Source organism: Danio rerio, chromosome 1 (genome assembly GCF_052040795.2).
Source record: "Danio rerio strain M-AB ecotype USA chromosome 1, GRCz13ab, whole genome shotgun sequence".
Classification (NCBI taxonomy): domain Eukaryota; kingdom Metazoa; phylum Chordata; class Actinopteri; order Cypriniformes; family Danionidae; genus Danio; species Danio rerio.
The window spans coordinates 33,438,476-33,454,848 of NC_141021.1; the positions used below are offsets into that span (position 1 = coordinate 33,438,476).

At 36.7% G+C, this 16,373-nt stretch overlaps 1 protein-coding gene across 1 annotated transcript in view; it reads right to left on the bottom strand.

The window, feature by feature from the left end:
• dachc (dachshund c) overlaps positions 1-16,373 on the bottom strand; it is a 99,242-nt gene that overhangs the window by 47,850 nt on the left and 35,019 nt on the right. The window contains 2 exon segments of the mRNA NM_001045236.3: positions 3,587-3,712; positions 11,601-11,716. Of these exon segments, the coding sequence (NP_001038701.2) occupies positions 3,587-3,712; positions 11,601-11,716 (242 nt within the window).

The window sequence follows — 16,373 nt, forward strand, 5'->3', positions numbered from 1 at the left end:
ATTTTCATGGTATTTTCTTGCTTAAATCTGCTTACAATGCACAGTTTCTGAAAAATAAGCGCCGCATAAATGCTGTTCTGGAAAAATAAGCACTGCATCATAGAATAATGGCAAATTCTCTCTGTTATTAAAGCTGTTGTGTATTTGCTTTCCGGCTTGTTTGTTTCTTAGACATTCTTAAATATTTTCAAATCCAATCAAACTTTAAATCCAGTGCTAAGTAAATGTGGATATTTTTCTATGCTATTAATTACTTTTTAAATGTGTAATGTAGCACTTTATTAACTCCCATGGCTGTGTGTATATATATATATCGAAGTTGGTATTTAGCCACACCATGTTGGTGTTTCATTTATTCATTTATTCATTTTCTTTTCGGCTTCATTCATTCATTCATTCATTCATTCATTCATTCATTCGTTTTTTTGGCTTAGTCCCTTTTTTTAATCCAGGGTCGCCACAACGGAATGAACCACTAACTTATCCAGCACGTTTTTACGCAGTGGATGCCCTTCCAGCTGCAACCCATCTCTGGGAAACATCCACACACACTCAATTACACTCATACACTACGGACAATTTAGCTATTTCAATTCACCTGTACCACATGTGTTTGGACTGAGGGGGAAACCGGAGCATCCGGAGAAAACCCACACGAACGAAGGGAGAACATGCAAACTCCACACAGAAATGCCAACTGACCCAGCCGAGGCTCGAACCAGCGACCTTCTGGCTGTGAGGCGACAGCACTACCTACTGCTCCACTGCGTCACCCTTGGTGTTTCATAACATCTCATTTTTACGAGGTGGGTTGTTAGCCCAATGCTCAACCCTCAACCTGGAGGATCAAGACATACACACATACACTACGGACAATTCAGCTTAACCTATTCACCTATAGCGCATGTCTTTGGAATTGTGGGGGAAACCGAAGCAACCAAAGGAAACCCACACGAACACAGGGAGAACATGAAAATTCCACACAAAAATGCCAACTGACCCAGCCGGGACTCGAACCAGCGACCTTCTTGCTGTGAGGCGACAGCGCTGCCCACTGCACCACCATGCCACCCCAATGTAGCACTTTGTGAATGTAAAATATCTGCAGGATTTAAAGAAGATCAAATGGATGAAAGAACTGAAAGGAAACAATGTGTACTGCTGCAGAAATGACACCACTTCAGCTCCAGAACAACAACAAATAAAAGATGATGAACGAAAACTACAAAGTTCTAGAAGATCTAAAACTCAAGTGTATTACTGGCTTAATACCTTGCACATCCCATCACACAGACAGATTTATGTTTTCAAATAATTGGGCTGGTTTACACAAACAGAAACATCTATTATTATTCACTCACCATCATGCCATTACAAACCTGTACTTTCTATCTACACTACCTAACAAAAGTCTTGTCGCTTATCCAAGTTTTAGGAACAACAAATAATAACTTGACTGCTAGTTGATCATCTGGTATTAGAAGAGCCTCGAGATTACGCTTATTTTACCAAAACAAAATATGATCATGACATTATGGTTTTTAATTATTTAATTAGGACAATAAGGTCTGATTTGCTTAGACAAAATCTTGTCACTTAACAGAAATAATGTACAGTATAGAATATAAAGTCATGGTGCAGTGGAAATGGGAGTATATGACTCCCATGAGCTTGGAGGACTGCATCCATACATCTCTGCAATGATTTAAAGAACTTATTAAAAAGGTCATCTGGAATGGCAAAGAAAGTACCCTAGCAGAACTCCCAGTCCCAGAGATCATCAAGACTCTTTGGATTCATCTTAATTGCCTTCTCTTTAATCCTACCCCAGACATGCTCAATAATAATCATGTTTGGTGACTGTGCTGGCCAATCCTGGAGCACCTTGACCTTCTTCGCTTTCAGGAACTATAATGTGGAGGCTGAAGTATGAGAAGGAATAGTATTCTGCTGAAGAATTTGCCCTCTCCTGTGGTTTGTGATGTAATAGGCAGCACAAATGACTTGATACATCAGGCTGTCGATGATGCCATCCACTCTGCAGATCCAAATCATGATTTTTACTTCAGCAAACCTGACTGATGCTGTGAGAATCTTGGGTCCAATCTTCTGCAGTTTTTGTGATGATTGGGATGCAGTTCAATAGATGATTCTTTGGAAAAATTTATTTTTTGATAAACTAGAAGTTAAGTTATTATTTGTTGCTCTTTCAACTGGGATCGACAGCAAGACTTTAGTCAGGAAAGGTATTTATATTTATATTGTAGGCATAGGACGATAACCGTTTTCAAGGTATACTATGGTTTGAAAAAGTCAAGGTTTTAAAAGCACCAAAATATTCTGTAATATCGTTCCTAAGGTATGTGTAAGATTTTTTATCTACTTTTTTTTCTTTGTTTTTTAGGACAACAGTATCTCCAGCAGAAAATATATCCAAAGATGACATTTTAAATTGTAAAGAAATCTTTGTTTTTAAAACTATGAAGACAGCAGAAATCAACGATTCATTTTAATTATTTAACCTTACATGTTTACTGTCCCAAAATATTTTAAATCTTTCAAAAAATAAAATATATTGTTTTCAAAGGGGAAAACACCCAGACATTTAAAAAGAATATATTTTAGAGCAGTAATCACAATACCATGATAACGTGAAAACATGATATTTTTATCCAAGGTTGTCAGAATCTTATTTTTATAGGTCATTTTTGGCACATTTTTATTTACAAGCACATATTCTTGTTCATATTCAGTGAAAAGAAAACGTGTCTGTGTCTAATAAATTCTTTAAAAAATGAAATTTGGATTTGCATTAAATAATGTTATCTTGGTGCAAATCACATTTTTTTGTTACTTTTAGTTTAATAATAAAAAATCAAATGCATAGCATGGTCATGAACAGAAGACATACTGTGTATCAAAAGTTGAGATGTCACATTTGTATCCACACCAAATAAACATACAATTCTGATGTTATATACAGACAGCATATAATCATGAAAAGTATTTATTTTGACGTTCTTATGTTTTATTCTGACATCCATATAAAACTAATGTTAAATATTATGTAAATATATAATATTATATAAATATGATTTTGCCAAGGCAATCCTTGATTAACATCCATGTCTATATTTAATTGGCTAAATCATAGAAAAGCTGATTTAAGGTCGTGTGTAGGGTCGAATTGAGATTGTGATCTTTTTTTTCATTATTCGTGCAGCCCTACTCTAAAGCAGTGGTTCCCAAACTTTTTGCACCCCTTTCTAATATTTATCACCTTATTAGTTGGATAACACTAGAATTGCATAAAGCCTAAACTTGTTTTGTTTGTTTTTGCTTTCAACTGTTTCTTCTGTAAATCAATTGTGTGTCTTTTTTTGTTTGCTTGTTTTTTTTTTTTTTTTGCTCAGAAAAAAAAAGATAAAAAACAGAATATTCTAACATCCAAAAAAAGTGATGACTGAAAACCTCGTCAACCCCTTGACAAACAAACATTTATTGTTGAGCCAGGCTTTGTAATGTCTGAGTGTCATTTGGGATGACTTGGCTCAACATGTGTTTAAGAGGGGGAACTGACACTTACCCATGCTGGAGGTGATGTCACCATTCTCAGAATCTGCACTGTGGTTATTATTGCCATGGTAACTGTTCATCACCTCCAATTTGATCTTCTTCTTCATGGCTTCAGCGAGTGTCGCAGCTGTTAGGCCTGTCAGAGTATCAAGCATGAGAAAAAGAAAAAGTGTTAATTCACAGTCATCCTGTTTTGCCTTTTCAAAAAAAAAAAAAAAAAAAATCCATTACTCCAGTCGCCTAAATCTTGTGAGAATAAGTGAATATGAGAACTGTTAACAGATTTACCTTCAAAAATGTGGCTCATTTAAATGCTTTTGTGAAAGCAATTATGAATATTTCACATCCCATAATTAAATTTAACAGAAGAGCACACTGGCACGGTAACATTAGATGATAACAACAGGTCTATTATTACCAACAGCGTCATCCTAAAGCTACGCTCACTTTCAAGGCTGTTCTGCTTCTTCCACGATCCTCCGTCAAACTAACATCACACACTATACTTGAAGAGCAGGTCCTGGATCAGCTGAATCTCACATCTGTAAGTTGAGATCTGCTTCCCATGCCAAACGCTGATAACTGAAGCAGCCTGCCCATTGTCACAAGTCTCCAATAACCCATGTTAACTGTGTGTGTGTGTGTGTGGTGTGTGCCCCCAGTGCACACATGTTATAATTCAATTAAAATTAGATTAGCTTTCCTTCATTGCACAGAGAGCTGCGTCTTGCCTCACAATTCATGTTGTTACATGTCACTTGTACATTTTCTCTTTAGCTAGCTTTAAAAAAAAGAACAAAATGTTAAATATTATGTAAATATCATAGAAAATATGTCCATGATGCTCAGTGGGGAAAGAGCAGGTGGGTTTCTCCTGAAGTCCACTATCATCTCCACTGTTTTGAGTGTGTTGAGCTCCAGGTTGTTGTGACTGCACCAGACAGCCAGCTATAGACTTATATAGATTTAGATTTAATGTGACAATACTTACACAAAAGTTTACACTGAAACACTAACTCATTGTCACATTAAATCTCTAAGGACTATCCCATTAATCAATTAGCATATAATAATATAAATGTAATTAAATATAGTCTCACAGTCATATCAGCATAACCAAAAGATTGATCTTCTACACTCTCAAAAACAAAGGTATAAAATCTGTCACTGGAACATATGTAAAAAGAAGGCTTTAGCTGTAGAAAATACACTTATTGTGCTCACCTGGCTTTTAAAGAGAATTAGCAATTTCTCCTCAACATTTTACTTTACTTTTTACTTTTCAACCCAGTTGTGGTATTGCTCAGATGACACGTCAGACAGACACAGGTGCTCCTGCCAAATTAACACTAGTTTTTCCTCAATTTCTTGGCTACAAATAAACTGAAAATAAGTGCTTTTGACTTCTCCCCCAGCCTCCCACTGGCCTGCAGGTACCCAAACTAGTGGATGCTGCTTTCTCATAGGCTGTAGGTAATCACCGGTTTTATTTTCAATCAGAAAACATTTCACACAGGATAACTTGAATTGCAGACAGCTCCAGATATTAAACATGCCAAATATCTCATCGGTGACTCATCAGCGATTCGCTCAGATCGCATCTTTGATAGTTCACACTGTGTGATTGTCACTCACGTAAACGACCACTGATTTGCCTGTGACTTTAGGCCCTTGTCAGCGATCTCTCAAAACCTGTTGGCGAATCAAAATTGGGGCTGAAATCATGCAGTCTGAACTCAGCATAAGACTATTAATAGGGGTTTGGTCTTGAGCTGATTGAATAATAGAATGATTAAATTTGTTTACAAAACATCACATGGTTTAATTACAAAGTGAAAAAACTAATGTAATTGTTATAATTATGCACATAGTTCATTTATTGACCATTTTATTAGTCAAGGTTTTGATTAAGGTTTTGCTCAACTTTTCATAGAAATTTAACCAATCACTTTAAAAGCCATACATTTTAAAAATACATTTTACAGTGTATATGAACCCTTTAACAAATGTAAACCATTTGAAAAAAGTACCATCCCAGTAACAACTTGTTTAACCTTTATTTCTGATAGAGCACTTACTTTGTGATTTGAAGGTTGTTATAAAGCTCTCATGTTCACTGGAAGTGTTCAAACATGAAAACTCCTGTATATACATTCATTCATTCATTCATTCATTCATTTATTCATTCATTCATTCATTTTCTTTTTGGCTTAATCTCTTTATTAATCAGGGGTCGCCACATCGGAATCAACCGCCAACTTATCAAGCATATGTTTTACACAGTGGATGCCCTTGCAGCCGCAACCCAACACTGGGAAACAACTATACACTTTCATTCACATACATACACAACAGCCAATTTAGCTATTCACCTATACCGCATGTTACTGGACTGTGGGAGAAACCGGAGCACCCGGAGGAAACCCACACCAACACAGGGAGAAAATACAAACTCCACGCAGCCAACTGACCCAGCCAAAGCTCGAACCAGCAATCTTCTTGCTGTGAGACAATCGTGCTACCCACTGCGCCACTGTGACATCCTCCTTTATATTATAATTCGCGCGCGTGTGTGTGTGTGTGTGTGTGTGTGTGTGTGTGTGTGTGTGTGTGTGTGTGTGTGTGTGTGTGTGTGTGTGTGTGTGGTACCATTTTTAGAAAATCCCAAATGCTGTTCTCTGAATGTACTGCTTCTGGTGAACTACTGTCAGGTAAGACATAATTTATTAAATAATACTGAATCAACACCGTTTTGATTTCACTCATACACAGAGAGCATTTGATCAGTTCCTGCAGTACACCATTGTATTTACAAAAGCCATACTTTCTATTAAATAACTATTGCACTTCCCAAACACCAATATCTATCTATCAAAAACCATGAAATCTCTCCTTTCAAAATCTCCGCTCTCGCCTGAGCAAACAGTTCTAGAACTTTGGCATTCGCTGGCATTTGGCTGCAATTCACAACAGTTATGTGCAAATATGAAGCACGCTCTGGCAGTGAGCTTTAGGAGCGGGGTGTTTTTTTTCTCACTCTCTCAGTTGCTCTCCAAATGCTTTCACTAAATGTCAAGATCAGAGCATGAAAGCCAAGGTCCCTATTCAGCCTGTGAAGAGGACGATATCAAAGCATTCCCTACTCTCAGTCTGCAATCCACTCAAAGAGGGAAAAAAACGGTCCTCTCTCTCTTTCTTTCTATCTCCCTAGTGGCCTTTGAGTTCCCATCTCTGTGGCTGACATTGATAGTGTGACCTCTGCGGAAGATAAAAGAGGCCTGTGCTATTGAGCATTTTCTTTCTCCCTCCAACTCTTTCTCTCGCCGTCACCTGCTCTTTCTAATCGAGTACAAATGCGCAGGCCTTTTTTGGGGCTCTCTTTGAGAAGTCGTAACGAGCAGACTGTGCGTGCGCACGCACAAAGAGAAGGGCAGCTTAGAAGTCGGGCAGCAAATGTGTATTTAGCTTCACATACAGGGTGGACAGAAGTTGGGATGCTTTAAACGAAAGAGCTGACACCACAGAGGCTGAGGTGAACATATCTCCAGGCACAATATAATAGGGTTTAATCACAATATCACAACACAATAAAGGGCAAATTAGAGTTGGCAAGATGAGGTTGCATATACCTCAGGGCAAACTTGCATTTGGAGTGTGAAAACAATACTTGTGTTTTGTTGGCTTTGGGCTTTGCCACAGCACAGCATGAGTCAGATTGTTTATTTGCGTCACTTCAGATAAGTGCTGTTTAAAGTGACTGACACAGAAGTATAACAAGCTGCAACTGGTCTGTAAAATAAGCACCATTTCAAGCATCTGAATTAAAAAGTGAAAGAAAGCTAACCCTTTATACGAGTGAGAAGGTAGTTTTATGTTTAAATATCCTCATCCCAACTTAACATACATAATTAAGTCATTCATGGGGGTTTCTCCTCATAAAAACCTTAATATAACGCCTGTTTCACACCGCAAGCGTCAACGGCGCGTGAGCAGCGCGTGTGTTTTCGGCGTCCATGTTAACAGATTAGAGCTTTCATACCGCACGCAGCAGCAGCGCGTCAGAGCGAGGCGTGAGCGTCGCCGAAGCAGCAGTGCAGCGTTACCGTACGTTCACACCGAAAGCGGCGAGAGCGTCCAAGGTCGCTCTGGCCGCCCTGGCGACAACGCTCTCTGCCTTCAGCTCCTGCGGCGAGAGCGTCCAAACTCGCTACATTGATCTCATATTTAAAGGAGCCGTTGCATCATATCAGTTACATTCCTGCATAAAACATGTTTCTAGCGTGAAAATGTTGCGCACTTCTTATCAAATTCATACAACAATGGAAGATCAAGTTGCGTGTGGCTTTGCTCTATTTATCCAATATGTGTCCATATGTCTGAAATATCCTGAAGCAGCAGTAACGTACTGTTTTGTACTGTCACATCGCGTGAGATTCCCGCTTTTTTAAGATAAATATATAACATTAATGAACATCAGTAACTCGCCAGTAACTTATTTAATGCATGTTCCTGTGGGAAAAAATTGTAAATAATTGTAAATCCGGCGACCGCAATAATCAAACCCTTGGGAACAACCGTGGTCGGAACCAAAGTTCACAGGTCTGTGTTCTCTGAACTGCTATCAAGCGATGGACGTCTTCATTCTGATTGCTTGCCGCCGAACCGCGTCATAGCTCATTACCATAAAGTTGACTTCATTTCAACTCTCCTCGACGCTCACGCCGGCGAAGACGCGCCGCGCTGATCCTCGCCGCTTATCGCCGCGTATCGCCGCCGGCTCTCATTGAAAATGAATGACTTCCGGCTACTTTGACGCTCTCGCCGCTTTCGGTGTGAACGTACGGTTAGTTTCGGCGCTGGGTCTATTTTTGACGCGCTGCTCACGCTCAATTAAAGTGACAGTGCATTGATAATGACCAAAACTCATTGAATGACAGTAAAAAGTAGCAATTTTACCCAATAAATGCGTTAATAATGTCAACTGGTTTATATATAGTCATTCAAATTAACTTAAAACGATTTAAAACGGCAACAAACATTTATTTAGGCCCGAACTACAAAACCAAATGTAAAACAATTTTAGTATCAATTTTGCTTAAGTTGCACACTAGTGTTGTAGGAGAGAGGAAATAGAATATTTTCGGGATTTGTAGTGCATGGCGAAGTGTATTGTGGGTAGTGTAGTGCGACACGCATGCTGGATGATGTGAGCTCGCTGTGTTCTGTGCAGCTGAGCAGAGGAAGAAAGTTTTAATCGGCTTTGTTTTATGTTCACTCGAGTTATTCCTACCGGGAGCTGTTTGCACTGTGAATCGGACAACACGAAAATAAGTAAAAGAATGGCATGCATTGGTTACTTTTGTCCATCTCATCCTCTGCACGAGCATGAATTAACGAGCTGTTTTTCTGCCGCTGGACATCACTGAAGCGGAGAAAGTAACACTAGTTTGCTCATGTATAAATATCATTATAACTATATTTTATAAATATTATTATAACTAGGTCTACAGCAACTTGATAATAAAAAACAAATGACATGATATCACAGGCGATTGTCTTCTGACTGTAGACACTTCTCATATAAGTTAGATTAAGAAGCATACAGTACTATTTGATCTATAAAGTTTGTAAAATAAACATTTGCCGGTTAAAGAAATAGCATAGGAGGGGCCTTGGTGCAGATGAAAAGTTTTAAAAGTGTATTTGTATATAGAGAGACATGTAACTAGATAGAATAGACAGAGATAGGTTGATCTCTGCAGCAGCTGCCGAAGAGCTGCACGCTGCAGACGCAGCTGGTGTGAAAGGCAAACGCCTGCGTGCTGCTTCTGCTCGACATACGCGCTGCGCACGCTCTGCTCACGCGCCGCTGACGCTTGCGGTCTGAAACAGGCATGAGTGGCTTTCAGATACAGGTTGTTATAGAAACTTGGTCATAGGAATTAGCTACCTGCATAGGATCCATGGTAAAAAATAAATCCCTTTAGGAACTCTGAAGTGATGTAAGCTGGACAACATCAACATCATGTACGAATGTCCCTATTGGCTATACAGAGCTCAAACTAAGCATTGTTTGTTTTGAGTATACTGTCCAATCCAGGAAGCAACATTGGACAATAGTGTGGATGTGGCCAGTGCTCTCATTATAGTCAACATTTTAGAGTGTTTGGAAAACCTAATTCAAAAACATTCTTTCAATCGTTTTCTCATTATTATCATTAAAATTTTTTCACATCTATTTAGTGATGCTAGAAAGGTAGAAATTACACACTTAAAATAATAGTGTTGTCATCATTTAGTCATCCTACACTTCCCAGCAGGCACAGGATGTCAATATGAAGTCACATTGATTTTGTACCCAAATGTTAGGGAATGTTGCGTTTTGTTTGGAAATGGAAATTGGGAAAACTCCAAATAAACATTGCATTTTGGCTACTTTCTAACACAACCTAAAAAAAAACAACAAAATATCAATGTCTAATGATGTTACAGCTGTTGGTACGTATGGATGCTACCAATATGACTTCTATCAAATGTTGGATTTTGGTTGCCATACCTGAAGAATTAATGTCAGTTTTTGATGTCAATATCACGTTGGTTTAAGATGTTGGCTCAATGTTGAATTTTGTTCACTTTCCAACACAACCTAAAATCAACAAAATATCAACGTCGTTTTAAACTAACATTGTCCTTAGACACTGGCGACCTAAATCCAACCTAATATTAATGTCTTATGACGTTGTATGTCTGCTGAAATGTTTCAAATCAGTTTAAGATTCTTTCCTCTTTTAAACACAAAACAAGATGTACTGAACATTGTTGGGAAAAAAAAACTCTTAGATCTACTTAAAAAGGAATTTTTCATTTTTGGGTTAACTATACCTTCAAGCAGTAACCTCTCACATAAATCCCCATATTTCCGATTTAATTTTTAAAAGTGTTTGTCCTAACTATCCTCAAATCAACATTACAACCCACACATTGTATTTTCATTATATTTTCCATGTTCATCTGTGTTTTTGTACAAACCAGTTGTGATGGTGATAAACAACGAGTGACAAGATAATCTATGTTCAAAATAGTTTTTGTTTCTGGCTGACAGCTCAATGATTATCTCAGCTAATCATTTTATTTGACTTTAAATATTATAATAAATAATTAATTTATAAATATATGACCATGGCGACGCAGTGGCGCAGTAAGTAGTGCTGTCGCCTCACAGCAAGAAAGTCGCTGGTTTAAGCCTCAGCTGGGTCAGTTGGTGTTTCTGTGTGGAGTTTGCATGTTCTCCCTGTGTTCGTGTGGGTACAGGTGAATAGGCTAAATTGTTCGTAGGATTTACCTGTACCACATGTCTTGGACTGTGGGGGAAACCGGAGCACCAGGAGGAAACCCACGCGAACACAGGGAGAACATGCAAACTCCACACAGAAACGGCAACTGAGCCGACGCTCAAACCAGCGAACCAGCAACCTTCTTGCTGTGAGGCGACAGCACTACCTACTGCGCCACTGCTTCGCCGTATATATATATATACATGCTGGATAAATTGGCGGGACCCTCACATGATTATGACTATATTTAAGGGTAAATGACACCCTAGAGGTAAAAAATTTGAAAACAATAACATTAAAATAAATTGACATGTCTTTTATAAGCATGTAGTTTAAATACTGTTAAAAAAAGTTTTTCTGTTACTTGTCTTATGCATTTATCCATTTAGTCTGAACTTCTAGACAGCAGTGTGCTAATGGGAAGAAAGTCCACCAGCGCACTCTCCTAATTGGCTTTGATTTGTGATTAATTATGTCGCATCATATAGTCTATCCACATCTGTTTTTGGAAAGACAAATTGCTTGTCGCTGGAACACATGGCAAGTCTTTGTTTAATCAATTAATTGACTTCTACCTTTTTTTATTCTCCTTTCACTTTTAATTCTGAATCCTGTTTTGATCATCTGAAATTCTGCTACTCATTTGGGATGAGATTTGTTAGTTCTGGCAGTAACTGTGCATTATCTTACCAGTGTGAGACATTAATCCTGAAGACATGAGTCCAGAGACGGAGTGGGGTAGGACATGAGGGCTATCGGGTGATGTCACATTCTGGGTCCTTTTAGGAGGTCTGCCAGGTCTGGAGCTGAAAGATGAACATCAGATATCAGTCAATCACTTCCTTTCGGTTACATGCAACAACTCATCCAGAAGTCACTGCGCTGCTTGAACACTGTAAGTTGCAGTGTGGACGGTTTTGTTGATTATAATGGGAATGTTGTAGATTTACTGCATCACGTCACTCACTCCAAGAGTAAGACATGGCACAGAATGATTAGAAACCACCAAGTAGGCTTAAGGCTAGTTGTCAGCTAGGAAATTGCTTTCAAGACATGTCATTTTAATCAGCTAAACTACGAACGTGTTCCAAACTCATGAATGAATCACTCTCTTCATTATAATAGGTCAAACTGTTATGTAAAACAGATTTGATTTATTTAGACTGTTCAGCCATTCACTGTTGTGTCAGTTGTTTGCAACAGTTTCACAAAAAGTATATATTTAAAAAAAAAAAAAACCTATTTTACCCTTTTTCAAGATTTAATGTAAATCTTTTGTGTCTCTAGAATGTGCCTGCAAAATTTCAGCTCAAAAAGACTCATCAGATTATTTAATTTACCTTTCATAACATTTGAAATTTCTGCTTTAAACACAATGTAGCTGTTTTTGGTGCCTGTGCCTTTAATGCTTGTTCTCTCCACCCACTGTTCCCATGTACCTGTCAAGAGTGTGCCTCCATCTTCGCATCGGCTGCGTCAGATAAACAGCACAGTGACAGACATGAAGAATGCCAATCTGACGTAATGTTTGTGAGAAATACAATAGAAAGAACTTTCCCAATGATTATTCGATGTACTTATTGTGGAGTTAAATCAAGCCTTTCTGCAATGATGACTTACACACAATGTCGTTACAAAGTTCACACACACACACACACACACAAACACACACACACACACACACAGCGAGCGTATTTAACTTTGCATTGTTTTTGCACGGCAAATGTGACAAAATACACGTTAATATCCACTACAGTATGAATATTCATTATGTTAATGTACAAAATAAACTTGATTTAACATCCACAATCTGAGATTGAAGCGTCTTTATTTATAAATGTACTGACATGCAGCTGTGGTGATAAAGTAAAGATGGTAAAATCACTGTAACTCATTACAAACATGCACTGTTTTAAAAAGGTTTTAAACTTGTAAAACTCATTGATGATCACAGGGAACTGAACAGATCTTTAATCCCAGTTGCTTTGTGCAAATCTTGTTTTGTTGATATGATTTTACACGTTACTACAGAGACATGTTAATACGCGGCTGTCAATTAATTCGGTGGGTGGGAAAACTGCACTCCTTTGTCACGTTACGATGACTTAACATCAGAAAATTAAAAAAGACACTTTTATAATAACCCCAATATGACTGTGGACACACCAAACCTACACACAGTTTTGTCTATACAGCTTACAAAAGAAAACAAAAAAGAGCATTGGATGACGTGGATATTTGCGCTGTAAAAAGAAGTGGTTAGTTACTTAACTTTTTAAAAAAGTAAATAAAAAGCCATAAAAGCTATTCACTGCCTATGTTAAAGTTAATGTGGCTTAATTTGAATTTTAAAAGTTTGCAGATAGTTCATTTAATAATTTTAAGGTAATGAGTTTACTCACTTTGGCTTTATTAAAGGAAAAGAACATTTACATACAAAACAACAGTAATCATTATATACTTTTTTTACTCACTTTTTAGGTAAGTCAACTAAATGCTTTTTACAGTGTACCTACAATCCAGAATGCCTTATCTTGATTGTCAATTATGAATCAGCTCATGTATTTATGACGGTATGAAAAGTCATTTTTTCTATGAATGTCATTTTTTGTATGTTCATAATAATCCATTTGCAGAAGCCTATAAAATGATAGCATTATCCTCTGTCATATTTGCTTAAAATGTGTTCACATGTGAAGAAATATCTGTGCTAATCTTTATACTATCACTTTCCTCAAAAAAAGTAAATTTCTGTATAATTTACATAAGATTCAACAATGTATTTGTGAGTTGGCTGTGTCCAAAGTCTTTAAATGACCTTGTATATCAGGGCAATTTAACATTGTTTTGAGATTTTTTATCATTTTTAAGATTTTAGGATTGCTTTGTTACGAAACAGACACTTAATTAGTATAAATGCTCTGTTTTCTTTGTTTAGTTTACTAAAAAATATATTTACATATGTGAGTCTCTCAGTGGTCAGAGTATGCCTGTTCCTCAGTGTCAGCCTTAAGAAGTGCTTGCACATCTTAAAAAGTTGCATAATTCTTAAGATGCATATTAAAATTACGCAACTTTTTAAAAGATGAACTAGCACATTGTGGTTATCAATTAGATAAGTAGCAATAACTAATGTGCTCACTTGCAGAATCAGACATTGCTGCTTTTTATGAAAGACATTTCCCTTAATATATTACGAAACCAGTGTTCCTTTGGGTCAGATTGTTTTCTCACCTTTGCTTTTAGTTGGGTTGTTCCACCTTACTTAGACTATCATAGAAAGACTATTTTGATACTGATTTGAGCATGACTGCTGTGTTCATATACAGCATAAATATATTACATAAAAACAAAAAATGTAAATAAATAAATAGAAATAAATAAATATATATATATATATATATATATATATATATATATATATATATATATATATATATATATATATATATATATATATATATATATATATATATATATATATATATATATATATATCCAAAGACATGTGGTACAGGTGAATTGGATATGCTTAAACTGACCATAGTGTGTGAGTGTGTGACTGAGTGTGTGTTTCCCAGTGATGGGTGATAGGCATCAGCTGTGTAAAACATATGCTGTATAAGTTGGCAGTTCAGTGGCAACCCTAGATTAATAAAGGCACTAAGCTGAAAAGAAAATGAATGAATAAATATATTTATACAACAAATCTGTCTGGTGCTTGAATCTGATTGGCGTATAGCTGTGCAATATTCTGCAAATAAAAGCACTAGAACAGCACTACAGTACGAGCACAGTGAAAATCAGAGGACACTACAGTTTGACAAATATTGCAGCTGTTGGACAACATAATGCACTTTTGAGGCTTTTTTAGTTGAGAATGTAGTTGTTTAGATTGCAACTATCTAGTTTATTTATATAGATAGTATCTGTTTTGAAATATTTATCATTTCGGAGCATCAAATTCAGTGCATTGGCCGCCATCACCCTGTCTGAGCAGACCAAAGAAAGTAATGGTTGACGTTTCGCCACAAGATGGCGACAGAGACTGCATAATAAGTTCGTAGGGGAGAAAAACAGCATTTTCTCGAGTAAATTCAAACTACAGCAGAACAAATCATTGTAAATGAGGTGACAACTAAGTCGATCTTTCTTTTTTGTATTTTGTACTGCTGTAATTATACCACAGAAACTGGTAGTGTTTGCTTTGCTCTAACTTTTCTGGGTTAAATATTGTGAAATCCCAGTTGAGAAATACTGGGAAATCTTTGTAGATCGATGGCATTTTATGCTGTTCAGCTTTGTAATTTTAAAATGTCCGTAAAATCAGCTATTTTTTTTTTTATCAACTTAGATATTACACAAGAGAATCATTCAAATACTAGCTCTAAAGTGACTTTTTTTTGTGAGTTTTTGAGAGTCTCTGTTTGATTTTCTTTTATAAACCTGATTATGTCGTCTAACTGTTATATAAATGCAACATCACACAAGTAGCAGTGTGATATGGCTGCATTTCGGTGCTGGTGGGGGACACTAAGGCACTCGACCTGCAGCCTCGAGCCAATGCACGCCTCCCAACAGTGCCAATATATAGACATATCGCACTGCTACACATGTGACATTGCTCATATATATAAAATCAACATACCCCTTTGAAATAATTGTTTTATTTGTCATAGCCTAAAATTAAATACATTTTTCTGCCTTTAAATGTTTTTGCAGCCTTCTCCTAACCACTCCTGAGAGGTTTCTACAACTGTTTTCCGAAGGTTTTTTGAAAGCAGCATTTTCATAGGGTATGATGATTGATGATGTATGATGTATGATGATTTCTATAGGCACTGTACTGTATATGTATACAGTTGAAGTCAGAATTATTAGCCCCCTTGAAATATTACCCCAGTTTATATTTTTCTCGAATTTCTGTTTAATGGAGGGAATATTTTTTTCAACACATTTCTAAACATAGTTTTAATAACTCATTTCTAATAAATGACTTATTTTATCTTTGCCATAATGACAGTAAATAATATTTGACTAGATATTTTTTAAGACACTTGTATACACCTCAAAGTGACATTTAAAGGCTTAACTAGGTTAATTAGGTTAACTAGGCAGATTAGGGTAATAAGGAAATTTACTGTATAACGATGGTTTGTTCTGCAGACTATCGAAAAATATATAAATATATATAAAATAATATAATTTTTAATTAAAAACTGCTTTTATTCTAGTCAAAATTAAACAAATAAGACTTTCTCTTTTCTCATCCCTGATTTCAATTTGTCAGTGTTTGATTACTTTGTTTCTCCCAAAGGATTGCTTTTTATTTTAATAGGCAATATTTGTTGCCATTATATGTGTTTTAATACAAAAATGAATCATAAAAGCCTCACTATGAAATGTGACAACTGACCCTATATTCTTCCATTTTCTTCACTACAGGTATGGCTTGCACACACT